This window comes from Manihot esculenta, chromosome 9, assembly GCF_001659605.2.
Source record: "Manihot esculenta cultivar AM560-2 chromosome 9, M.esculenta_v8, whole genome shotgun sequence".
Classification (NCBI taxonomy): domain Eukaryota; kingdom Viridiplantae; phylum Streptophyta; class Magnoliopsida; order Malpighiales; family Euphorbiaceae; genus Manihot; species Manihot esculenta.
In genome coordinates this window covers 4,163,206-4,190,164 of record NC_035169.2, presented here as the reverse complement: position 1 = coordinate 4,190,164, position 26,959 = coordinate 4,163,206, and the positions used below count along the sequence as shown (strand labels likewise).

Genomic DNA, 26,959 nt, shown 5'->3' with positions numbered 1-26,959 from the left:
TTTGTGATTGCAAATATTCTTTTAACAACAATAAATATTACGAATCTGCAGGTTGTAGAATACATTAAAGGTGGTTGGATTCAAAGCTTTAAGAAGAGTGTGTATAAATTCCCTGATTCAAAGGGGGCATTGGCTGATGCCATCAAAGCAGCTGGGCCAACTTTGGGACCAGTCTTACTTTCAATGAGTGAATTCTTAATGTCTAGCTTCAATGAATCTTATCAGTCGAGGTATGTTAACTAGAATGCTGAATCACTTGATTCTCTCAAAAGTTTGCATTCTCGAAACTACATGTGGAAATACAACATCTTGTGAATCATTTTTAATTCTGTCTACTTCATAGTTTTGGTGCTTTTGCTAATTTGCTTCCTCTAAATCCATGTCTCTTTTTCTCCCTCATCAGAAATGATGAATAGTTGGATCCTCCGTTTGTATACGAGAGATTTAAGATTTAGTCCCAGGTTGTGCTATTATTTACAAGTTAATCCATGCATTTTGAAAAAAACTCATCAATACATCCTTGGATTTTGCCTCCATTAACAATTTAGTCATTCCATCCAATTTTAACATATTTTCCCTTAAAAAAGATAGTCAAATGAGAGAGAATTTTGAAAACCCAAAATTTCCCTCTTTTACAACTCCATACCATTTTTGTTTCATTCTTCCAATTATCAGCAATAAAACCTCTTCTGCAACTCCAATTCAAGATGCAATTATTTGAGAACTAGGATGAATGCCGTTTCACCTAATTTGGTTTTTCTTTATTCACTCACTCACAAAGCGATATGAGATGTTGAAAATATTGTCCAACTTAAGGGGGAGTGATGTGGAAAATTATTCCTATTGTATTCCTAAATAGGTATAGTATTTTATTTTAGGGTAAATTGCAATTTAGTCCCTTTGATTTAATGAAATGTCTATTTTAATCCCTGAAACTTTAAAAATCTACAATTTAATCCTTCACATTTTAAAAAAAAAACTACAAATTAGTCCCTACCATTAGAATTAGACTTAACTTGCTGTTAATTTTTATGAAGAGGACCAAAATGCCCTTTAAGTAAAAAAACTCAACCAAACACTATTTTCCACTTCCAAATCTATGCATCTCGCTATCTCTCCGTCCCAATCCTCTTCTTCTTTTTCTCCTCCTCCTCCTTCTTCAGTGGACCCAAATGCTTCAAAGACCCAAATGCTACTCTCAATCTTGTCGCTAATGCCACTCCCAGTCTCGCCTTTGCTCTGGATCTCGTCATCATTGCTGTCATCGCCGTTGCAGCTCTATCTCGCTTGCTCTATCTCGCCTTTGCTTTGGATCTCGATGTCATCGCCCGTACTACTCTATCTCGCCTTTGCTCTAGATCTCGCCGTCATCGACATCATCGCTAGTGCTGCTTTGTCTCGCCTTCGCTCTGGATCTTGACGTCATTGCTGTCATCGCCGGTGCTACTTTTTTTTGCCGTCATCGTCGATGCTACTCTATCACGCCGTCAGTGTTGTGCCATCTATAGCTCTCCTTGCGACGATTTTGTATTTGTAATTATAGTTGTAATTAGTTGTTTTGTTTTTAGAATTGAAAATTTTGTTGATGAAACTATTGAGTTTTGAGTGATTTTACAATTGATTTGGCCGTAGAATTGGGGAAGAAGGGAAAGGGATGAAGCATGCATGCTGTATCTTTAATTTTAGTTATTCGAATTGAACTGAATTAAATCGATTTGGTTTGGTTCGATTCGATTATTCTCTAATTTTCATTTGATTTCCGTTTTAATTTTTTATGATTTTGATTTTTCTTTTGGGAGAAAGAGGGAAAAGATGTCCAACTTTAGGCCCCTTCGCGATCGTCATCACTGATTGTTGATCCTGCACAAGACAACCAGATTTTGAGAATTCAACTTGGCGATCATTGTCAACTAACTGACCAACAGAAATAAAGACCAGGTGAAACAAAGATATTAGTTAAAGAGGAAAAAAATATAACCAATTGTTATGATAGGTAAATGGTTTCCATCAGCAGTATGAATTTTGAGATTTTTAGAATATTTGGTGACATTTGTAAGAGTTTCAGCACTGTTGTTATATGATTGGATGCGGCGGAGACAAAATACCAAGGGGAAGAGGTAGGAAAAGGTTTACCTGAGAGTCCTAAAGCATAGAATACTGAAATTATCATTTGTTGAACAATTTCAGGGGTCAAAGTTTGAACAGGAGTAGGAGCATTTTGTTGTGCATTTTCTGTATCCACAGAAATAGGAGCAGCAGAAAAATCGACAGAAGCAGTAAAGGCTGTAGCATTTTTCTTGGGTGGTCGAATTGGGCATTCTTTAATGATATGGCCGTCTTTTTTGCAGTAATTGCAATACTTTTTAGTACAGTTTGAAGCAAAATGACCAAAACCTTTGCAGCAGAAACATTGAACAACACTCCTGTCTCGTCTCTAGGCTTGCCTTGGACAGCATATGCCACTGGAAGAGAGGTGGATTTTTGTTGTTCCATGGCTGTTTGAGTAAGAAGACGCTCTTCTTCATGAAGAAGTTCATTGAGGCATACATCCAAGGAGGGTGCAGGAGATTCATGAGATTGGACCGAATACCTTCAAAATCAGATCTCAATTTCATAAGAAATTGATCTCACTTAGTAGCTTCATGAACTGTTTGCACTGAAGTAAGACCATCAGATGACGAATTTGCATAGACAATGTCTTTGTATTCAGCCCAAAGATCCATGAAATGAGAATTGAAGTCAGAAATGGAGTTGACTATCCTGTTGAAAAATGCCGATTTCATGTTCAAGCTGAAACCTTCGAGCAGTGTTGTTCTGGCTATAGATTTTCTTCAGGTAGTTCCACATCTTTGCAGCAGTGTTGAATGGTCTAAGATTGAGGACAAGATTGGGATTGTTGAATCCCACATCGGTTGTGGAAAGGGGTATTGTGCCCCTTATATGGGCCATAGGCACTCCTCCTCCTTGAGCTAGCTTTTGGGATGAGTTAGGCCTGGCCCAAATTTAACATGATATCAGAGCCTCCCCATCCGATGTTGGGCCTCCCATAAATGTGTCGCACCAGTAAAAATTTTGGGCGTGAGGGGTGTGTTGAATCTCACATTGGTTGTGGAAAGTGGTAATGTGCCCCTTATATGGCCATAGGCACTCCTCCCCCTTGAGTTAGCTTTTGGGGTGAGTTAGGCCTGGCCCAAATTTAATAGGGATCAACCGAGCCTGTGATCCATGCCATGACTTGAGCATGACTTCCCACTTGGCATATTCGTCTTTCTATATCTCTTTGTGAGGGGCATGATTGCTACCATTAACATGACCCCAAAGGTCCTTCCCTTTGACACGGATCTGGAACTTGAATGCCCATGCTGAATAGTTCTTGCGATTAAGACAAACCAAGAAGACATCATACTTTTCAGTAGACATAAGGCTGAGGAAAAAAATTCACAAAGAACAAAGACTGAACAAGGAATGAATTGCAAAAAGGGACAAAAAAAAAACAGGAACTTGGACCGAAGGAGGACAGATTGGAGACAAAAGAGACAAGAGGCTAAGAATTTCTGGTTGGGCTAGACTTAGATCGTAACCCGCTTTGATACTATGTCAAAGTTTGAAAAAAATGTAGGTCAAAATTGTGTTCTCTTCTACTGGAGAATTCTGATATAAATAGTGTAATACAATGCTGATTTTCAGCCCTAAAAATTAGCTAAATTACTACAAATGCTATTCTACCGCTGGTTTATCCTAATTATGGAGATAATAACATAATTACATAATTAAAGTTGTACAATCCCACAAATTTTGCTGGTTTAAATGCTAGATATTCTGTCAGAATGTTCGGCTAATAATGGCAGATATTCTGCCAGTAATATTCTACCAATTAATCTATTATGGATGCATTTGTGGGTAAGCAGTAAGCACTACAACAAGCGCTCCAAACAGAATTAGAAGTCTATGAGTAGTAGAAGTTTATCTTTTCAAATTAAGAGATTTATTTTTATCTCAATTCATTAAGTAGTTAGATTAGATTTTATCTTTATTTTATCAGCTAGATAAGTGACCAAATTCAAATTAAACTCTGCTTGTATCTTATTAGTTATCTGCATTGTAAGCCTTACTATAAAAAGGGGTTACTACTAATGAATAAAATAAGCAAAAACTATTTGCCAAATTCTTTCAATATCTAGAGCTTTGTTCTAATGAGCTCTGAGGTATCCGAGCTCCCTCCATTGAGCTCTCATACTCCTTCGTTAGCCCTCCACCCGAAGAGGAGGGCTCTCAAATCTTTAGCATTCTAATTAGGCTTGATTTAAGGCATTTTATTTTTATTGTAAGTGTTGAGATTCTTTCTGTGAATAGCCTAGAATTGTAGTGATAATTAGGGATATTATTATGTGATATGATTGGGATATGATTAGACTATAATTAAGGAATTAATTTATTTTCTTACCTAGTATGTACTCTTGTAAGTAGTATATATACCTCAATTGGCTTGAGAGGAATAATCAAGTATTTTCTCTCAAAACTTCTGCTTTCTTCTTCTTTTCATCATCGATTTCAGTAAGTATTTCTAATTTAGGTTGATTTTTTGTGTATAAATACTCACACTTTGTAAAGATCAATTTAATCAAAATAGAATTAAAAATTCCTCTCCAATTCTACATGGTATTAGAGTCTAGTTCTCAGATCTGCCTGCAGCTCCGGTCTGTTGGTTTAAATTTTTCTTTTTTCTGATAGCTTCTTGAGTCTCAAATCTGCCGTCTCTAGATCACCTGTTTAGGGTGAGTTGTTTGTGTCACCACCCCTACCAATCAAAATCGCGGCCTGAGATCGGCCTCCTGTCCTATTCGGGCGACCGTACGAAGCGCATAGCCCACATGCGCCTTCCTCTCTCTCCACTCCCACGCCACGCCCTGGCGCGTGTCCTTTTCCGACGAGATCCGGCAGCTTCGTCTCCTCTTCTGGCGTTGATTCGGCTTGGGTATTGCAGCCTTGGGTGATGTTTTGAGGTTTGGTACTCTGGTAAGGTGATTACCCTTAGTAGCTTTGGGTTTGGCTTTGGCGGCTAATATTGCCACTTAGGAATTCTGTCTCTTGATCTACTAATTCCATTGGTACTTCGATGGTTTTTCCGGCAGTGATCCTTTTCAGCAGACTCGCCTTCAAGTCGCGCTTCTGTTCTGTTGAACCTGTGCCTTTTTCGTCGGTGAACATTAATTCTTTCTTAACAATAATTTTGCACTGTTTTTTGATAGAAAAAGGGTGGGGTTTTTTGAAATGGCAGTGACTTGTGTGGGTTATTTAAGTACTTTTGATAATACTTTTGTTTCATCTCTTGATTATGCTCCGTAGATTATTGATTTTGCTTCATAGATTGTTGATTTTGGTGCAAATAGACATATGACAGACTCCTCTGAAGGCTTCCTTAATTACTTTCTATATCTACAAAAAGACACTGTCAGAATTGCAGATATTCTTCCACTCCTATATCTGGAGCCGGTTCTATTGTTTGTACTCCAAATATCAAGCTATCCTCTGTTTTTCATTTTTTTTTGTTTTCGTGATAATCTTTTATCTGTTAGTGTTCTCACCAAAGTACTTAATTGTAAAATTGAATTTTTTTTTTCTAATCATTGTGTTATTCAGGACCTTCAAACTGAGAAGATGATAGGCAATGGTAGACAACAAACACGATGGCTTATATATGTTGGAAGGGAATCTGAGTTTGAATTCACCTAAAGCTTGTTTTGGAAAAAATCAGGATGTCAACTAGGAAATCGTATAGTGGCATCAACAATTATCCGTGTTAGAGAAATTTTATCTTGATTTATTTTCCAAGGCTCAGTGTGATTCTTTAGTTTGTGATACTTGTGAGTATGCTAAATATACAAGAACCTCTTATCCCTCCGGTAATAATAGGAGTATGATCCCTTTTATGACCATCCATTTTGACATTTGGGGATCTACTCATACGGTCTCACTATCTGGTAATCGTTGGTTTGTTACTTTTATTAATTGTTGTGCTCGATGATTTGGGTTTATTTGATAAAGGCAAAGAGTGGTGTGGTTTCTTGCTTTCAATCTTTTCACAAGGTGATTTGTACTCAATTTGATGCTAAGATAAAAGTTTTGAGAACTGATAATGGTATAGAGTACGTGGATGACCGTTTTTCTGCTTATCTGGAGTCTAATGGGATATTGCATCAAACTAGTTGTCCTTACATTAGTGCTTAAAATGGTGTTGCTAAAAGAAAGAATAGACACCTATTGGAAGTAGTCCGATCTTTCATTTTCAACATGAGCCTTCCAAAAACCTATTGGAGAGATGCAGTCTTAGCTGCAGTTTATCTCATTACTAGAATGCTTCTCAAAGCTCTTGCCTTTAAAAGCCATTTAGAGGTGTTACAAGGGAAAAATGCTTATATTGTTCCACCAAAGGTGTTTGGATGCACGTGTTTTGTTCATACTAGGACAGGTGGGAAGCTCGATCCGAGGGCTATTAAATGTGTGTTTGTTGGGTACTCTCCCACACAGAAGGGTTACGAGTGTTACCACCCTCCATTTAGAAAATACTGTCAGTATGGATGTTACATTTACAGACACTGAATCTTACTTCAGTATTAGCCATCACCTCTTCAAGGGAGGACAATGAGGTCAATGAGAGAGAAGAGGTGATTCCTATTCTTATAACTCTAAAACGTTTTACTGTAGTGGAGACTACTATACAGGGAGAGACTATTGGTGATCAGGAGACTATTGGTGACCAAGTTGGGCATTTGGATAAACTAAATTTAAGGAGATACTCAATAAGAGACAAAACATAAACAAAAAAAAGCCATTGTGCAGCCTACTCAGTGTCATGAATCTTCCTCTTCTCCATCTGGTGAGTCATCCTAAACCTTGAGTCTTCGATGATCTAAATAAACTAATTGCTCAAAGAAAAGGAGTTAGATCTTGCACAAAACACTCTATTTTTAACTTTCTCTCTTATGATTCTTTGTCTCCATCCTATAGAGCTTTTGCTTTATCTATTTCCTCTGTATCTATTCCACAAGATTGGAAGGAAGCTCTTGCAGATTCTAAGTGGAAAGAAGCTCTTGCAGATTCTATGTGGAAAGAAGCAATGATTGAAAAGATGAAAGCACAGGTAAAAAATGAGACCTCAGAGTTTGTCACTCTCCCACTTGAGAAGAAATTTGTTGGTTGCAAATGGGTGTTCACTATGAAACACAAAGCAGATGGATCAATTGAAAGATTCAAGGTTAGACTAATGGCTAAGGGATACATTTAAACCTATGGAGTGGATTACTAGGAGACATTCGCCTCTGTTGCCAAAATGAACTCAATTAGAATATTGCTATCTTGCGATGTCAACCTTGATTGGGATCTCCAATAATTTCATGTGAAAAATGCATTCCTCCTTGGAGACTTGGAGGAGGAAGTATATATGGAAATCCCTCCTAGATTTGCTGATGAAAAAAAAAACAAGGAAAATTGTGCAGGCTAAAGAAGGCTTTGTATGGGTAAAAACAGTCATTCAGAGCTTGGTTCGATTGATTCAGTAAAGTTATGATTTTCTTTGACTATCAATAGAGCGATGCTGACTATATCCTATTTATCAAACATCACAAGGGTAAAATTACTCTCCTTATAGTTTATGTTGATGACATAGTAATGACAAGGGATGACTCTGAAGAAATGACTCGGCTGAAAAAGCTTTTCGCTCAGGAGTTTGAAATTAAAGATGTAGGAAAATTGTAATATTTTCTGGGAATTGAGATTGTCAGGTCAAAGAAGGGAATCTTCATTTGTCAGAGAATATATTCTGAATTTTTCAGAAAAAACTGATATGCTAGGTTGCAAATCAGCAGAAACTCCCATTGAGGGCAATCACAAGCTACAAGCAGGGATTAGTGAATCAACGGATATAGGCAGATATCAGAGGTTGGTAGGCAGATTGATTTATCTTGCACATACTCGACCAGACATAGCATATGTAGTCAGTTTAGTCAGTCAGTTTATGTATGATCCTCATGAGTCTCACATACAAGCTGTTTTTCGCATTTTGCGAGACTTAAAGTCTGCTCTTGGAAAAGGTCTCCTATTTTCTAAACACGGTCATCTTCACATACATTCATTCACAAATGTAGATTGGGCTGGATCTCTTTATGATAGAAGGTCAACTAGTGATTATTGCACACTTGTGGGAGGAAGTCTTGTCACTTGTAGAAGCAAAAAGCAAAGTATTGTTGCTCGATCAAGTGCTGAAGCAGAATATGGAGCGATGGCACAAGGTGTTCGTGGACTCTTATGGTTGCAGAGATTGTTGGAGGAATTAAAATTATTGGAGAGGGATAAATTCCTCTTGTACTGTGACAACAAAGCTGCCATCAGTATAGCTCACAATTCGGTTCAACATGACTGAACAAAGCACATAGAGATTGATCGACACTTCATTAAAGAGAAGTTAATAAATGGTGTCTTGAGGTTAGATCATGTGACTTTCGATGAACAGCTAGCTAATGTGTTTACCAAAGGCTCAGCAACAAGACCTATCATACTTTGGTTTGCAAGTTGGGCATATATGATATCTATGCACCAACTTGAGGGCACGTGTGATATCTATGCACCAACTTGAGTGGAGTATTGACCAACATACAAGATTCTTAATTAGGAGGATTTAAATCTTTGAGATCTTAATTAGGTTTGATTTAAGAGATTTTATTTTTATTGTAAATATTCTTAATTTAAGTAGATTCTTTATGTATAAATCTTGTAAAGATCAATTTAAGCAGAATAAAATAAAAAATTCATCTCAAATTCAAATTATACAGGAGGGAATCGTAATAAAGGCAAGGTCATAGCTGAAGGCAGTTCTCTTACCCGCGGACCCATGACACAATCCTTAACTAGGGAACTTAACATAATCCCATTGACATATAGATATACTTGTAGTGTCACCAAATGCTTTTGTTAGTTTTGTGCATGGTGATTTATTGTGCTTTCCCTAGTAAATTGTACAGCCATGGTTGCTTACTCAACTATTGTGTGTCATCATTGAGTGGGTTGACATTTTTATGAACTCACATTCACTGCTAAATCTTCAAACACTGCTTGCATCTTGATTGTGAACTACTGTCAATTTGTTAGAAGAATATTTTGTTTCTGAGTCCAAATTGGAATGTCACTTGGCATAGTTGTATATGGTCACTAGCCTTAGACTTGGCCACAGCCTGGTTCAGACCTAGAACCAGACTGGTCTATCCCTGGACTGGCTTGAATTGATCAATTTTCTCTCCCATCCTAAACCAGCTTTAGAAAAAAAAAATAAGAGAAGTGTTAAAAATTTCAACTGTTGGATCAAAACGGTACTGGACCAAACTTGAACCACGCCGGAGGATCGTATTTTCTCCAGTCCTAGGTCCCTCGTTCCAGGAAACCACCTAAACTGGTGGCTATGTCTAACTAGACTTATTTGTCATAATTATTGTCAAACTAATAGACTAATAGTACATAAGCTTTAGTTTTCTTACATCAAAGTCCAATGCATGTAATTATTCTTGTTGAATGTGGTAGTTGAATGGCTTTCTGGTTACTTTACATGCCTTTTTTGTTGGATGAAACTGATTTTTATCCTATATTAGGCTGTTAGGTTAGGATAGGGCCAATTTCTGGACGTTGCACTTTTTTCCGAGGGAAGCATCTGGAACTACATGTTATCATTTTGAACTTGTTAATATATTATCCAGGGTTTCGACCAAAAAAATAATATCCAGGGTTCTGTTCCATCTGATATTGATCCTTTTGCAGGTATGGAGCAGTTGTGATGGATGATCAGTATGATGATGGAAGCTTGGGATATACTGTTTTGCATAATAGTTCTTGTCAGCATGCTGCTCCAACTTATATCAATGTAATGAATGCAGCAATTCTTAGGCTTGCTACTGGTGACCAAAATATGACAATCAGAACACGCAATCACCCTCTGCCGATGACAAAAAGCCAGCACTTGCAACGACATGTATGTTTCCCTTCCATGTTCTGTTCTCAAGCATTTTACACAAACAGGTTACTTTAGAAGCCAAGATTGAGCCTTATTGTTACTCTTTTATATGCAATTTAAAAATATATAGTATTGGAAATAACATCCATAAGCTTATGCAATTTGAGATACTTAGTAGTAAAAGGTAAAATCATAAGATTGGACAGAATAATAGCAAAAGGATAGACTGACCAGTTGCTGGTTAAATTCTCAAGTCAATAATTCTCAGTTCTTACTGAAGATAGTTATCAGGCAGAAATTGATATATTTACTTTAATTGATAGGTTATTGACTCTACATTCGATTAGAACTGGTGAAATACCTATTCTTATGAAAAACATTCAAATCAAAATTTTTTTTGGAGCACATATTCTGTAGTGTAAACAATTTATACGCTAGTCAATTTGAGCCCATTTGGGTATTAAAATATTAATATAAAGATAGTTTTAGTTGTAATAACGATACGTGTTAGTTGCTCCTCCTTATTTTCCAATTGAGGATTAAATCTTAGCTTGAGAAATTGTTGTCCATACAATGACAAACAATTGGATTTTTTTGAGAAGAAAAGAGTCATTGTGGCCCCTCTAATCAGCCGGATCCCATGAGTGAATAGATAGTTGGGTCTATATGGGATCTCACCTCCTTGGATGATCCACATCACAGTTTATGTTCTCATGCGCTCATGGATATGTGGGGAAGGGGTGGGTTGACATTAGGAGGTGACAGGCTCCAAGGAAATTGTTTCTTCAATCTAGAAATCTCCTGTATTCATTCTTTGGGAATATGGGACAAGATCATTCTGGAGAGTATTGTGAAGCATGCTGCTAACAAATGGCATACCACATGAAATTAGACTTACCTTTTGTAAAAGGACTGTAGTGCCTATGTCTTTTGTTTCATCATTAGATGCTTGTTATGTGTTGCAGATTTTTAATACCCTGAAAGGAATGCTGTCTGACATGCATGCTCATCTGTTTGCCTGCTTTACCAGCATATTAGCATCTCATATTATGTTATGGATGGACTCTACTAAATGTAACATTGTATAAAATGATATGTGCATCTTGATTTGGCATTGCCTCTGACATATTTATTTGTGAATATTTTGCTAGTTCATTCAGACAACTTGTGAATTTACTTCTTGAATTATCATTTGTATTGTGTAGGACTTGGATGCCTTCTCTGCTGCTGTTATTGTTAATATCGCCTTCTCATTTATTCCTGCTTCATTTGCTGTTGCCATCGTGAAGGTACTGTTTATGAATGTTACTCTGAATTAGTTATTGTAGGTGGTTTTCTTAATGGATTATTATCATACACCTAATACCCACTACTCAAAGAGCATGTGGTAACTTTAGTAGCAAGACGATTATGACAGTTTAAGCAGCGTCATATTATGTAACATTTATCTCTGGAAGTAGAGGTAATATAAATAGGTTTTTTTGAATGTAGATTTTTTTTAAAAAAATTTCCATTATTATTCCTATTCGTTTTGTTCTCCTAGCATGTTAGCTCTGTTAACAATAGCACTGTGTACAACTGTAGGTATCAGGTATGTGCATCTCCATGGGTCTGTATATGAGTTTTGTTTCAAAGAGATTGTCATAGAGAGTACACAGGACATTGGCTGTAAACGAATCTTGATGGAACCATGTTCCTTCTGTCCTGTTGCATTATTTTTCCATTGTTTTACTGCTCTTATACATTTTTCCAGTGTTACCTCATCTTCATTGTTTTACTGCTCTACCTTTCAGCAAGGCCAATTCATAAAGTATTTGCTTGTTTCATAAGTGTCATTTTGCTCTTTGCCTGGCATCTAATGATCTCATAAGGGACTGGATAAATTGAGTATTTTCATTTTTCTATGGATGTTATCTCATATTATCTATATTCCATTTCATCCAGGAACGTGAAGTGAAGGCTAAGCACCAGCAGTTGATTAGTGGGGTATGATTGCTCTGTAATCTTTAAGGCCAAATTAGCTTCTTAGCCTTTATTTTGTCATAACCTTGAAAATCTCTCTCCCTCCCTCTCTCTCTCTCTTGTAACTTTGAAAAGTAATGATTAACAATGTCATGGTGTTCTCAGGTTTCAGTACTTTCATATTGGGCTTCTACATACATTTGGGACTTCATCAGCTTCTTATTTCCTTCATTTTTTGCAATAGTTCTTTTTTACATATTTGGTAAGTTTTAAATGTTAGCAACATGCTAATAGTTCCGTTATTTTAGGGGGTTTGATGAATATATTGATTATATAGAATTTAGATATCTTATTTTTAATGCTAGAGTATTATTGTTTTTCCTTCCAAAAATGCATTTGATGAACATGGTGTCATATAGAATTTCAAATTGATTTCTCAAGTGTCTCGGCTGTTTCTTAGCTTATTGACCTATGCAAGATGAATCTATATTCTGTTGTGGTTTGTTTATATTCAAAAGAATGTCCTGTGGAATTTAAACTCCGGTTCTGATTTCCTCAAGCTCAATCATTTTTCTTAAGCAATGACTTTTGACATATTGGTTGATGTTTTAGAAGTTTGTCATCCTAATGGGCTTTGTGGGTTCTTAATTATAGGCCAACACATTCCATTATTCTAGTTTGCAGTGATATCGTGAAGCAGAATTAATTTTAGGAAGTTACTGGGAGTATAGTAGTGGATGAGCTATGGAAGAAAAAAAATATAATATAATGGAGAAGGTCCCTCCTGTGATTCAAACAAAGAATTCATGAACAGTAAATTAATAAACCTGAATATTGGATTTTTTAAGACATCCTTATTAAAGACCTTGACATAGAAGCCATAATAATGACTGGAAATTTATGACTGACTGGGAAATATTCTAGCTTTTTTCTCAATCAAATATGCAAAAGCATTGTTATTATTACACATCGTTGTAGCTTTCAAAGCTAATTCCTCTGCATAATCATTTGTGCCATATCTTTTGCATACAAAACTTTTCTTTGCGTGTAGGTTCCAAATCTTTTGCATGGGTGGCGGTGCTCAAAATTGAATTGGATCATCCTGAAACCTTTGCAAGTTTTTCCTCCTGCTTAATAGTGACAATTTGACCCATCACAAACAAGGAGGAATTGGTTCTGCATAAATATCCATCCTGTCTCTTTGCTGTCACAAATTGTACCTGATTTACAGAATTTCACATTTGATGCATATACACACATATCCTTTTGGGTGTTTTAACCTTGAGAAGTTAATTTGGGCCTGCAGGTTTGGATCAGTTTATTGGAAGGGATTGTTTCTTGCCAACAATTCTGATATTTTTGGAGTATGGACTAGCAATTGCATCTTCAACATACTGCCTTACATTCATGTTTTCTGATCACACAATGGCTCAGGTAGCTCAATATTCCTTTCTCCCTGTGTTCTCCTTACTTCCAAGTCACTAGGCTGTACCAAATTGCAAATTTTTCTTCCTAATTACTATATCTGCAGAATGTGGTTCTGCTGGTTCACTTCTTCACTGGACTGATTCTTATGGTTATCTCATTCATCATGGGGCTTATAGAGACAACAACAAGTGCAAATAACTTTCTCAAGGTTTATTTCTTCTTGATGCTGTCCTTTTTTTTGTCAAGGAACTACTTTATTTGTAATGGTCATAATTTCTAACCAATGAAATATCTGATGTCTAAGTAGGTATATATATATATATATATATAGCAGTCCATTTCTTCTCCAAAACTTGAACCAAGCATCCTGCTAATTATTTATACCATAAAGGTGTATTTGCTAGGATTAGGAAAAATCAGTGAGAAAGTAGTATTTCTCTACTTCCATCATCTTCCATTGTGGAAGTTGCTTAATATATACTTGTTAACTTGGGAGGGAAAAAAATCCTTGACATTATTTAAATTTCATACAATATGAAATTTAAAAGGAGGGTGGTACGGTCGTGGTGCTATGGTTTAAAGCTTTCACCTCCTGCACTAGGAATATACACATTTAATTTTGTCACTTTCTTTCTCTTCCATTTTGAAGTTGCTTAGCAAATGTTTGTTAATTGAAAAAAATTATTTATATATGTGAGAATACCTCATAATCCTCCGCTTTTCCTTTAATTTAGCGTTGTTACTTGTTATTGTGAATATTGTTCATTGTTAGCAACAACGTGGTACATATAATAAAATCATTTTGACAAAATAAGTGAAAAATTAAGATGCTGAAAGGATATGAAGGTCCTATAAATGATCATATAAGGAATGAATGTATTTTCTAGAAGGTGAAATGACACATTATAAAAGGTTTCTTAGAATAAACATAAACTAGAATTTAATCACATACCTTCCATCTATTAACTCAAGACTTTCATATAATTTAAGTGTTTAACATACAGTTCTAATTTATGTGGCTTTTTGTCTTACTTCAACTTTTTGCACTTCCAAGTTTGCCATATGTGTCTTTTGTTTGACGTCTGTCACATGTTAGTGCTTAGTGTTGTATAACATGTATGTCAATCTAGCTGCCGAAATACCTAGGCTAGAATGTTGGCGAAAAGGGCGCGTTAAGAGTGAAAGATTTCAGAATAAGCTTTAAGTAATCAAGGTTTCAAATAGTCTCAACACAACTAAAATTATTTGGAGGTTGTATGATTGTTTAACAGTTTCCATTGTGGATAAAAATGATGTAAATAGCAAATATTGTTGGAGAATAGGAAAGAAAAATAAGAAGAAAGTGGGTAAGCAAATCCCACATCTTCAAATGAGAAGAGAAAGGAAGTGTCTATAAATTGAAGTGGGGCCAAACTTGGAGAAGGCCACCTATCACTGAAGCCCATCAAGCTCATTTTAGCCTAGCATGCCATATTTACATTGGACTTGGTCCATTAGATTTCTTAACATGGTATCATAGCCCAATAATTGTCTCACGACCCATGAAAATCGAAGGTCTAAGAAATTTCTTGGTGGTTGGGCCAGCAATTACGGGCCAGACTTAGCAAGGATATTCAAGACCTGTGGTCCAAGACCTCAAGTCCAAAGATGAAAACTTAGTAAGGAAGACCAATGCATGTTGAAGATTGAGGCCCTAGACCTGATGTCCAAGAATGAAGGCTTAATGAGGAAGTTGCAGTCAAAATGTTGAAGCCCTATGGCTTTTGAGATTGAAGAAAATTTCAAGCCTAGGCAAAAATTGAGAGGGAGACCTGCGGCCACTGAGATTCAAAAAATACAAGTCTAGGATGACAATATGAAAGGCATATCACAACTGGGCTGGACCAGTTGGACTTGAGGGAGAGTGTTGGAGAATAGAAAAGAAGAAGCAGAATGGGGGTAAGCAAATCCAGTATCGATAAATGAGGAGAGAAAGGAAGGGTTTATAAATTGAAGTGGGGCCAAAAATGCCTAAAGTCATTTTGGAGGAGGCCACCTATCGCTAAAGCCCATCAAGCTCATTTTAGCCTAATATTCACAGTTACATTGGACCAGGTCCATCAGATTTCTTAATAAATATTCTAGGATGCACAAGTATGGAAGTTTCTCCAAGTTATGATTGAAGCAAACGGGAGAAGGATTGAAGATGGCATAGGCTGAAATAGTCATGAGGATTAAGCATCACTGGCCGTACTGAAAAAAGTGGCTTTAAGTTTATTAAATTTGGGCCATGTCTAACTCACCTCAAAAGCTAGTTCAAGGGGAGGAGTGCCTATAACCCATATAAGGGACACATTACCCCTTTTCATAACCGATGTGGGATTCAATACTCCCTCACGCCCAGAATTTTATTGGTGCGTGATATATTTTATAGGAGGCCCAACATCGAAGGGGAGGCTCTAATACCATATTAAATTTGGGTCAGACCTAACATACTCCAAAAGCTAGTTTAAGGGGAGGAGTGCCTATAGCCTATATAAGGGGCACATTACCCCTTTCCACAACCGATGTGGGATTCAATAAAGTTGATCGTAATGGAGAAATGTATCATCATATTCAATCTTGTTAGGTTTAAGCATAGTTGAGTTCATATTTGGTCTATGTAAGAAGTTGAACTTGCCAACTCATGAAGAATTTATGAATGAGAGGGATCTGAGTGATTTTAGATGTAAATATCTACTAATTTGTTGACTTCTCAAGAACTGCTTTGCTATTCATTTCGGGGATGGGGAGGTTGGATGGCTGTGATAGCACAACAAAAATGATAAATTTTGCTAGGGATTTCTCTCACATTTGAAAGCGTAGCTATTGTTCCATCCTAGATTTATAAATCTCAATTTTTCTCTTATTTTCTTTTTGTGATGCCTGTACCAATAACTGCGGCCATCTTTTTTTTTTCTTTTACATAATTATATAGGTTCTTTGTCTTATAACACAACAATCTTATTTATTATAAAAAATAATCATTTGATGTATATTCACATGGAGAAATAATTCATATTTATATACATATTCTCTCACTAAAAAAGAATGTAAAATCCAATTAAAATCCCTAGAATCAAGCCCTAAAATCAATCCTAGAGTCGAGCTATCTAACAAGAAAAGGTATATATAATATATTTACATTTGATTTCTCTAAGACTCCCCATCAAGTTGGAGTATAGATATTAATCATGTCCAACTTGTTACAAATGTAGTCAATCGGAGCTCTATTAAGAGCTTTAGTGAAAATGTCTTCTAATTACTCCCTAGTTTTGATGTGTTCAGTTGAGATGAGCTTCTATTGAATTTTTCACGAACAAAGTGACTCAACTTCTATATTTTTTGTTTGCTAATGAAACAGAGGATGAGAAGCAATGTGAAGAGCAACTTGATTATTACACCATGCATAGTTTCACAGGCAGTGACGTTTTGATGCCAACTTCATCAATTAATTGAAGTATTCACATTATTTCACACACTGATTGCGTCATAGCCCTATATTTTGATTCTGCACTGGATCGAGAAATTACATTTTGCTTCTTTCTCTTCCAAGACACCAAATTGCCTGCAATAAAGACACATTATTCTGTAGTTGATCTTCTATCAATGTTAAATCGTGCCCAGTTTGCATCTAAGAAGCATTCAATATCCAAATGCTCGTGATTACTATATAGCAAGTCCAACCCAGGTGCTCCTTTTAGATAACACTAAATCTCAAAACTTCCCAATAAGTAATAGTCGGGGAAGACATGAATTGGCTTACTATACTAACAGAGTTTGTAATGTTAGGCTAAGTTGTTGTGAGATAGTTCAATTTGCCTACAAGTCTTCTATTTTTCTCAGGATCTTCAAACAAGTCACCGTCCCCTATTGTCAATTGTAAATTTGGCATCAATTGGTGCATTACAAGGTTTAGCACCTAACTTTCCTATTTCTGCCAATAAATCAATAACATACTTTTTCTGATACAAGAAAATACCTCTATTACTTCTCATAACTTCAATATCCAAGAAATACTTTAGCAAGCCTAAGTCTTTTATTTAAAAGTGGCTTTTTAGGCAAGATTTAAGGGAGGAACTGCCTGTGGAATCACTCCTAGCGATAATAATATTATCCACATAAACTAACAAATCTAGGCCAGCCTCAGACTCTTATAAATCTTTTGCATACCGAACTCTTGTACTGCCTCACTGAATCTTTCAAGCAAGCTTGAGGACTATGTTTCAATCCATACAAAGATTTTTGACGCCTACAAACCAACCCGACTCCTAAGCAATAAATCTTGGTAGTTGCTTCACATACACCTCATGAAGATCACTATAAAGAAAAGTATTCTTGATATCTAATTGATGCAAAGACTGCTCTTCACAACAATGGAACCTGGGAACTGGTATCCTTACCACCTGGCAAGTCTACTGTTGATTGTCGATGGGTTTACACAGTTAAGATGGGATCTGATGGAAAAATTGATCATCTTAAAGCTCGCCTTATAGCTAAAGATTACACACAAATTTTTGGACTTGATTACTGTGATACTTTCTTTCCAATAGCCAAAATAGCTTTTGTTCGTCTCCTTACCTCATTGGCTGCAGTTAATCACTAGACCCTTCATCAACTGGACATTAAAAATATCTTTCTTCATGGTGAGCTTGCCGAAGAAGTTTATATGGAGCAACCTTCAGGGTTTGTTGCTCAGAGAGAGTCAGGCTTAGTATGTCGTCTTCGACGCTCTTTGTATGGTCTAAAATAGTCTACAAGAGCATGGTTTGGACGATTCAGTATTGTAGTTCAAAATTTTGGAATGTCTCGAAGTAAATCTGATCATTCCGTATTTTTTCGCCATAATGGTGATAGATGCATCTATTTGGTGGTCTATGTTGATGATACTGCCATTACAGAACATGATCATGATAGAATCTCTCAGCTTAAACAATATTTGTTCAATCATTTCCAAACTAAAGATCTAGAAAAATTGAAGTATTTCTTGGGAATTGAAGTGGCATAGTCAAACAGTTATTTGTGATTTCTCTATAGAAATATGTTTTGAATATATCGGAAGAAACAGACATGTTAGACTGTAGACATGTGGATACTCCCATGGATCCAACTGTCAAACTTGTTCTTGAACAAGGGAGCCACTTGAAGATCTTATTAGATACAGAAGATTAGTTGTCAAGCTCAACTATCTCACTATCACGCGATCAGATGTTTTCTTTGCTGTAAGTGTGGTTAGTCAATTTCTTCAAATCCCATACAGTAGTCATTGGGACGCAGTCATCTGCATTTTTAGATATATCAAAGGAGCTCTAGGATAGGGTCTATTTTATGAGGACAAATGTTATTCACAAATTATTGGCTATTTTGATGCAGATTGGGCATGTTCCCCTTTAGATAGACGTTTTACTTTAAGATATTGTATTATGATTGGAGAAAATCTTATATTCTTGAAAAGTAAAAAACAGAGGATGATTGCAAGATAAAGTGCAGAAGCAGAATATCGAGCTATGGTTTTGGCAATATGTGAATTCATTTGGTTGAAGCAATTTCTTCAGGAATTGAAGTATAGCGACATTGACCAAATGAAGCTGATATGTGATAATCAAGCTGCCCTTCATATTGCATCAAATTCAATTTTTCATGAGAGGATGAAACATATAGAGGTCGATTGTCACTTTATTAGGCAAAAGATTGAGTCGGGATACATTTCTATTAGTTTTGTAAACTCAAATGATCAGCTAGCTGATATTTTCACAAAATTTTTTTATGAGATTCACGAATCGAGTATATTTGTAACAAGTTTGGAGCATATGACATGTACGCCTCAGTTTGAGGGGAGCATTGAGATATTTTCTGTAAATAGTCTAAATTTTTAGTGATTGTGTGCTAGGTGTTTAGATTACGTGATATAATTGGAATATGATTAGGCTAGAGAATTGATTTATTTTATTTCCTATTGTATATTCTTGTAAGTAGTATATACACCCAAATTGGCTTGAGGGGAATCATCAAGCATCTCTCTCTCAAAGTCTCTGTTTCCCTCTCCTTTTCATCACTGTTTCAGTAGTAAAGTTCTGGTTTTAGTGAGAAATTAATGTGATTGCATTTGGTTGTGTATGTTCTAGTTTTCCTTTTGCTAAAATTTACTTTTCATATTCTAGATGGATTAGTCATCTTGCCTAACGTTTCTGGTATAAATATGTATATATAAACAGAACTTCTTCAGAATATCACCTGGATTTTGCTTTGCTGATGGACTTGCTTCACTGGCCCTTTTACGACAAGGGATGAAAGACAAATCTAGCGATGCAGTTTTTGATTGGAATGTTACTGGTGCCTCCATTTGTTACCTTGGCATTGAGGTCAATATCATATCCTTTTCTCTGTACTATAATGTTAGTTATTTATTTTACATCTCTATGAGGCTTTAGTTGTAGTTGTTCAGTAAGAAAACAATTTACCCTTAGGATTGAACCTAGTTGAATGGGTTGTCAAAGGAGTTTCAGAGACCTATGACATTAGGAATTGAGCCCAGGATGTGAGCATCTGGAGAAAAGCTTTCTACTATTAGGCTGCATGCAATTCAGATATCATATCTGTTTTTATATTTCATTTTCTCTAAACCGAACCAAAAGAACCGATTTGTTTTAAATTTTAAACCAAACCGAACTGAATTTCTAATAAGCTGAACCGAAAATTCAAAATAAATTGGTTTGGTCTCTTTTTCTGTTTGAACCAAATATTGCCTCACCCCTCAGTATGGTGTCTAGATCGAGAATCATTTGTAGGGTTTTCTTTTGTAGTATATCATTCCTAAATAAAGTTTTAGAAGTTGAATTTCTAACAAGTTACTTTCTATGAGATCTCAAGAAACAAAGCTATTACTTAGCTTGTGCTGAGATGTTTAGCTTGTCTAAAGTTTCATTATACTATAAATTGAGAGCTTGCCTAGCATTTGGCCATGAATCAAACAAACTTGGATTACCATATTAAAAACGACTTAACTTAATCTCTTTAGAGGCTTGTTGAGGCTCTATGAATGGATTCCATCGATCCATACAGTTTTTATTTTAATTGTAATATATTAGCAGTTCCTTTTGATGCATGGTCAATGAAAATAGACTTGATCTTATCTAATTTATTTTCCTCAATTGTGACAGAGCATTATTTACTTTCTCTTGACAATTGGGCTTGAACTATTGCCGTCTCACAAATTAACTCCAGTTACAATCAAGCAGTGCTGGAGGAATTTTACAAATTTCTGGCATGGTTCTTCAGGATTTTCAGAACCTCTTCTAAAATTTCCATCAGAAACTGTTGCTGTTGACTTTGATGAAGATATAGATGTGCAAACAGAAAGAAACAAAGTACTTTCAGGATCTGTTGACAATGCCATCCTTTACTTGCGCAATCTTCAGAAGGTATTTTTTATATTTGATTTTCATGAATTCTATATTTATATAATGCTTAAACTATTCCAATGCTCTATTGTAATATTGCAACGTGCGCTGCCCATTCTAGGTATATCCTGGAGGAAAATATGGCATGAAAGTTGCTGTCCATTCATTGACTTTCTCAGTTCAACCAGGAGAATGTTTTGGCTTTTTAGGAACAAATGGAGCTGGGAAGACTACAACTCTCTCAATGTTATCTGGTACGCAGCAATGCTTGACTGTGATGTTATGATTGCATGCGTGAGGCATTTGAATGCCCTAATCTATATTTTCCTACATATACTGTAACACATTTGTGAGTGCACTTGCTTAATTTATTGGAGAAGCTCACCAAAAGAACATAATCAGTGGTAATTGATTATGTCACAGAAGCTGTACTATATCAATCTGATTCTTAAAATTTCTAAATGGTTGATTGTGGTCTTCCTATTAAAATTGTTTCAGGGGAAGAATCTCCAACTGATGGAACTGCTTTTATTTTTGGCAAAGATATACGTTCAAATCCCAAGGCTGTTCGTCGGCATGTATGCTTTAATCTCTTCTATTAAATTCCCTTAATGAATGAAGGTAGATTATCTGTTTATTTATATTGCAATTACCTAACTAAAATTTTGTGTTATATATGTCAAATGCAGATTGGGTATTGCCCCCAATTTGATGCTCTCTTGGAATTCTTAACTGCCAGGGAGCATCTTGAACTTTATGCAAGAATAAAAGGAGTTGCAGATTACAGGATGAATGATGTATGCATTTATTTAAAAAGTTTATATATATTTGTTCATGTTTTGTTACTTCTTATGCCCTTAAATTGGGATTTGTTAAAAATTTCTGCCTCTGTCTGCCTACTTTGAACTTCATTCATGAGAGTTTGACCAGAATCTTTATTCCATTTCTGCTTCATAGCTTGGAGTAAATTTATTAATCGAACAATATTATACATCAGTGTAAATATCGCTTTGTATAAAGTTTGTGTTTGCATACTCTCATTTGTTTTTTGTTGTTTGCACTATCAAGTACTCATTTGCTGCCATTATTTTAGGATATAAGAGCTTTATAACTGATCTATGATGTGTATACTCTGATCAGGTTGTCATGGAAAAGTTGGTGGAGTTTGACTTAATGAGGCATGCTGATAAACCATCATTCGCCCTTAGTGGGGGAAACAAACGAAAATTATCTGTTGCAATTGCAATGATCGGAGATCCTCCAATAGTAATTCTTGATGAGCCATCAACAGGTAAGCATGGTGATCAGTCTGTTAGTGCCTCAGTTTTTGTGAGAAAAAGAAATGAAAATAAAAAAGAAGCGAACATAGTTGCTGCTCATGCAAACATGAAAATTGTGTTCTTTAATTTTTGTTTTCACAGTTTGGAGCATATGAAATGTTTCATGCTTTTATGTTTTTTGTTGTAACGAAAATTTGATTCGCCATCAGTTTGTTTAGAAATCATTTTGTGCATACAAGCATAATCTTGTCTTCATCAATGTAATTGCTTTCATTATCTCAAGTAACTGCTTCCTTGCTGATTGTCAATGATTTTAGGCATGGATCCTATCGCCAAACGATTCATGTGGGAAGTGATATCCCATCTATCTACTAGACAAGGAAAGACTGCTGTAATTCTTACAACCCACAGCATGAATGAAGCTCAGGCTCTGTGCACTCGTATGGGAATAATGGTACTTACATGTTTGTCCTTCACTAGTTTTAATTGAATTTACTTTTCCCTCATGTATTTTAAAGGTCGACATTGCATTTGCTTTCCCTTTTTAATTTATTTTGAAGGTTGGAGGCAGATTAAGATGCATTGGAAGTCCCCAACATCTGAAAACACGATTTGGGAATCACCTTGAGCTAGAGGTATGAAATTATTAATCATTCCTTATTCTAGTTTAATATTTAAGATAAGATTGAAAATTAATTACCAATGACCACTTTGTACATTCATGAGCATATTGAGCATAATCTAATGGATAACTGTGGTCTCTGTCTGCAGGTTAAACCTACTGAGGTTAGCTCTGTAGACCTAGAAAATCTTTGCCGAATTATTCAAGAAAGGCTTCTGAACATTCCTTCAAATCCAAGAAGCTTACTTGACGACCTCGAAGTTTGCATTGGGGCAGTTGACTGCATCACATCTGAAAATGCTTCAGTGGCAGAAATCAGCTTGTCCCAAGAAACAATAATGTTGATTGGACGCTGGCTACGCAATGAAGAAAGAGCACGTTCTCTTATATCTTCAACACCAGTTTCTGATGGAGTTTTTGGTGAACAGTTGGCAGAGCAGTTAGTTCGAGATGGTAGCTATCCTTGCATATACTTATATGCACTTTTTATTTATTATATAACTTGCACATTCTTTGAAATCCTTTCATGTTTGTTTATATTGAATCCCACATCATAATATGCCCTTTATATAGGACATAGGCACTCCTCTCCTTGAGTTAGCTTTAGTTTTTGAAACGAGTTAGACCTGACCCAAATTTATCAATGGTATTAGAGCCTCCCACTGAAATTGGCCTCTCATAAATGTGTCACGCTCCAATGTGATCCTGAGCGTAAGGGGTTGAATTCCACATCGGCTTGGGAAAGGGAAAAGGTAATGTGCTTCTTGTGTGGGCCATAGGTACACCTCCTCTTGAGCTAGCTTTTGAGGTAAATTAGGTCAGTTTACACATCTTTGTGTATTTTTGTGCCTTATTAATTAGAGACTTGGTGGAACGAAAAACGAATGTAGTGGTCTAGATCTTCACAAAGGTGCATCATACTGCCACGCTGGATTGAATTATGGAAACATACTCATTTAGCTGATCCAAAGTAATTTGGGAATTGGGATACATTATACATCTTGGATCTTCGGTCATAAATTGTTACGACCAAGGTGTTGGGCAGCAAGTGACCAGCAGTAGCTCAATGAGTTTAGCTGGTAGTTTCCTACATTAGAAATGGAGGGAAAAGAAGTATTACAGTTACAACTATCTTAGAAGAATAGCTATAGCTGTTAAAAGCATTGACTAGCTATAAGTAGTAAGAAAATAGAAGCAGTACCTGAATCAATACAAAGAATTATCTTTATTTCTTCTGTAGTTCCCTCTAAATCTTCTCTCCTTTCTGCTTCTTTTCTCGACCTGTCTATTTCTATCTCTCTTCTCTCTCCCTATTTCCTTGTTCTGAAGTGCATTCTAGGTCCGATACATAACAAAATCCTTCTCTTGTGGTTCTCCTGTTATCTCTAATATTCTAAACTTCAACAACGATAATGATAATTCTTCTGCCGGCCCTTTGATTGGATAGATTCTTTGTTAGAAATAAGAATGGGACTACTTGGGGGTGGGATTTGGTGTCTCTATCCCTGCTCCAATCCGTACAAGATAAGCAAACCCCTACCCTGCTGGGTCACAGAAGTCTTTGACCCCATGCCATCCTGCACATGGCTCAGTGATCCCGTTTCCTTTCTGTTTCTTTTTTTCTTTTTTGTTTTATTTTTATTTCTTCTTTCATTTAAAGATGAAATTATACATGCATAAAAACATGGGCTTTATCAGTTCCAAAACAAAATAAATAATAAATAAAAACATGGGTTTCTTGTAACTGCATCATAAAATTAAGGATATAGTCACAATTTCAAAATCAGCTTGGTGTCAGATTGGGTCTCAAGTTGCAGACGTCATCTATTGACCCTGCCTTTCCAGAAACCACAATTTTAGTTTAGCCTGCCCCAAACCCAGTCAAAGTTCGAAAAAGCTATCTGAAAATGGGTGGGGCTATATCTGTAGCCTGCATCTTTCTTTTGTTTCTGTGATAGATACATTTGAGAAATGTTTCAATATTTGTGTATTTTTAGCACTTCATAACATATTTTTATGCATTTATAATTTACTGTTTGTATTTGTCTATAGGTGGGATACCACTACCAATATTTTCTGAGTGGTGGTTAGCCAAAGAAAAGTTCTCAGCTATTGATTCATTTGTGCTGTCTTCATTTCCTGGGGCTACATTTCAAGCGTGCAACAGTTTGAGTGTTAAATATCAGGTGAAATACTTAATGCATAAAAGTACTTTGGACATGTTATATTATTTGCTTGCAATTGTCCATGAATTTTCAGTTCTGGTGTTTGGAGGAAATATGCAGTGCAATGGAATTTCCGCAAATCCATTTTACATAATCCCTGTATTATTATCGCTTTCTACTTCATTCTGCATTGACCATCTTTGTGATGTATGAAAAATCTTTTACGAAGTAAGAGCGGTTGAACCATTACTTATACAAGATCACCTTGAATTTGCCACAGTTGATATGAGGCCTCTGTTCGGTTTATTTGAATCTTCAATAGAGGTTCTTTTGAAAAAGAAAATTATAATTCATCATAACTCAGAAAATTCTTAGGAATAGCAGAGCTTACGAAACTCCCTTTACATGTAATCTATTGCGGAAGTGTTTCATGGTTAGGTAGTAATGACAGTGGAGCAAACTACGTAACGTAATATTAAAGAATTTGGCCCAAAATTCAAACACCAGAAAAGAACGAAAATTAATGACCTGAAGTTTAATCTATGAGGGAGATCAGAAGAGATTATGAATTTTTCTTTCAAGTGCTTCCTCTATTCCACCATTTTGCTTTTGAATTCCTGTTCGTAGAGGCCAAAATCAAAATAAGGTACCACAGGAGTTCCAGCCAAGTAAAACCTTTAATTATTCTAAGAAATTTTTTTATCTTTTAGTAATGTTTCGGTTCTGTTTTCTCAGGAACTGTATATTTGTAGTGTTTTATATTGATAATTGAATGATGTGGAATTCAATATATGTAGGCTGAAAGAAACTCAGATTGATTTATTCGCCTGGATGTTAAAATGCATAACTATCAGTCAGCAAGTTTGATTTTTATAGTTTGATCTCATTCGTATAATTTTGCCAGAATGCTACCCTTATTTCTAGCATTTAAGTATATGTTAGAAATGTAGCAAGTTCAACTTGGTGCATCATTTGGGCTTTAAAAGAACTCCAGATTTATGTTTGTGTTTGACAGTGGCCCTTGCCATTGTTACAGCTGATTCTGCAAAATTATAAACTTTGTGTGTATGCATAGACAGCTTACAAAGTGATGACTCATCCATAATTTTATTGCAGCTACCATACAAAGACGGCCTCTCGCTCGCAGATGTTTTCGGACACCTGGAGCAAAATAGGTGAATACACATGAACACTTTTGTCTAGTTCTAGTTACTTTTTGATCTATTTTGTTGCTTTATATAATGCTGATTACTAAATGTTTGCAATATCATACTCCAGAAATCAACTGGGCGTAGCAGAATACAGCATCAGCCAGGCAACTCTGGAAACCATCTTTAATCATTTTGCAGCAAGTTTTTGAGGAATGCATTAGTTTGGTTAGATGGTGCTAACTTTTGTAAGAGAAACACAGACACAAAATTCATCTGTAACTGTAAATATAAAATCCAAAGCATAATCAAACATGGTGATTACCATCCTTTTTCTCTTTGAACATACATGTGCTCTTTTATCAATTTCATAATTAAAATTTTGAACTACTGTGAAAAACATGTAATGCTAGTTAAATTAATTTTCATTAAATCGATCCAACTGATGAGTTGATTCAAGTTTAACAACCATGGTTCCAGCTATAGCTATATCTAATGATTTGAGACATAAAAGTAGGTGAATGGAATTTGGTTGTGATTTTGTGAAAAGCTATTTTTCTTCATATATGAATTATTTACACATTAATGAGGTCAAAGATATTAGCTCTCTAAATCACAAACTTTGAGATTTTTTATTTTCTTTTGTTGGGATGTGGGCAAGAATTTGTGCTGACTATGTCCAACCCCCAATCAATTCTCCTATTTATATATGGACATTTTCAATGATTAAGTACTCAATTATCAATTAATTCTTTTTGCCAATGTTTAAAAATAGAATTCTTAGTGGTGGGCTCTACTCGTAAAAAATCTAAAACTTTAGGCTCCGTTTATGAAAAATAATTTATATTTAAAAAATATTTTTTAAATATAATTTATTTTTATTATTTAATTTTAATTTAAAAAATAAAATTTATATATAAATATACTAATAAGAATCTC

General features: G+C 35.7%; 1 protein-coding gene across 5 annotated transcripts in view; it reads left to right on the top strand.

Moving 5' to 3' along the window:
- The window catches only part of LOC110621937 (ABC transporter A family member 1), a 50,466-nt gene extending 24,100 nt beyond the window's left edge, over nucleotides 1-26,366 (top strand). For 3 of the 5 annotated variants that reach the window (XM_021766240.2, XM_043959908.1, XM_043959909.1), the window contains 19 exons: nucleotides 52-230; nucleotides 9,805-10,015; nucleotides 11,203-11,286; nucleotides 11,942-11,983; nucleotides 12,125-12,221; nucleotides 13,266-13,393; nucleotides 13,491-13,595; nucleotides 19,621-19,767; nucleotides 20,566-20,826; nucleotides 20,927-21,059; nucleotides 21,304-21,383; nucleotides 21,495-21,602; nucleotides 21,946-22,096; nucleotides 22,403-22,539; nucleotides 22,646-22,720; nucleotides 22,857-23,160; nucleotides 24,760-24,893; nucleotides 25,989-26,047; nucleotides 26,151-26,366. In XM_021766240.2, coding sequence (XP_021621932.1) covers nucleotides 52-230; nucleotides 9,805-10,015; nucleotides 11,203-11,286; nucleotides 11,942-11,983; nucleotides 12,125-12,221; nucleotides 13,266-13,393; nucleotides 13,491-13,595; nucleotides 19,621-19,767; nucleotides 20,566-20,826; nucleotides 20,927-21,059; nucleotides 21,304-21,383; nucleotides 21,495-21,602; nucleotides 21,946-22,096; nucleotides 22,403-22,539; nucleotides 22,646-22,720; nucleotides 22,857-23,160; nucleotides 24,760-24,893; nucleotides 25,989-26,047; nucleotides 26,151-26,232 — 2,517 coding nt within the window. In that variant the 3' untranslated portion in view covers nucleotides 26,233-26,366. Of the gene's footprint in view, nucleotides 1-51; nucleotides 231-9,804; nucleotides 10,016-11,202; nucleotides 11,287-11,941; nucleotides 11,984-12,124; nucleotides 12,222-13,265; nucleotides 13,394-13,490; nucleotides 13,596-19,620; nucleotides 19,768-20,565; nucleotides 20,827-20,926; nucleotides 21,060-21,303; nucleotides 21,427-21,494; nucleotides 21,603-21,945; nucleotides 22,097-22,402; nucleotides 22,540-22,645; nucleotides 22,721-22,856; nucleotides 23,161-24,759; nucleotides 24,894-25,988; nucleotides 26,048-26,150 lie in introns of those variants that run through there. The other 2 variants (XM_043959907.1, XM_021766241.2) reach the window with 2 other exon arrangements.
- The last annotated feature ends 593 nt before the right edge of the window (nucleotides 26,367-26,959 follow it).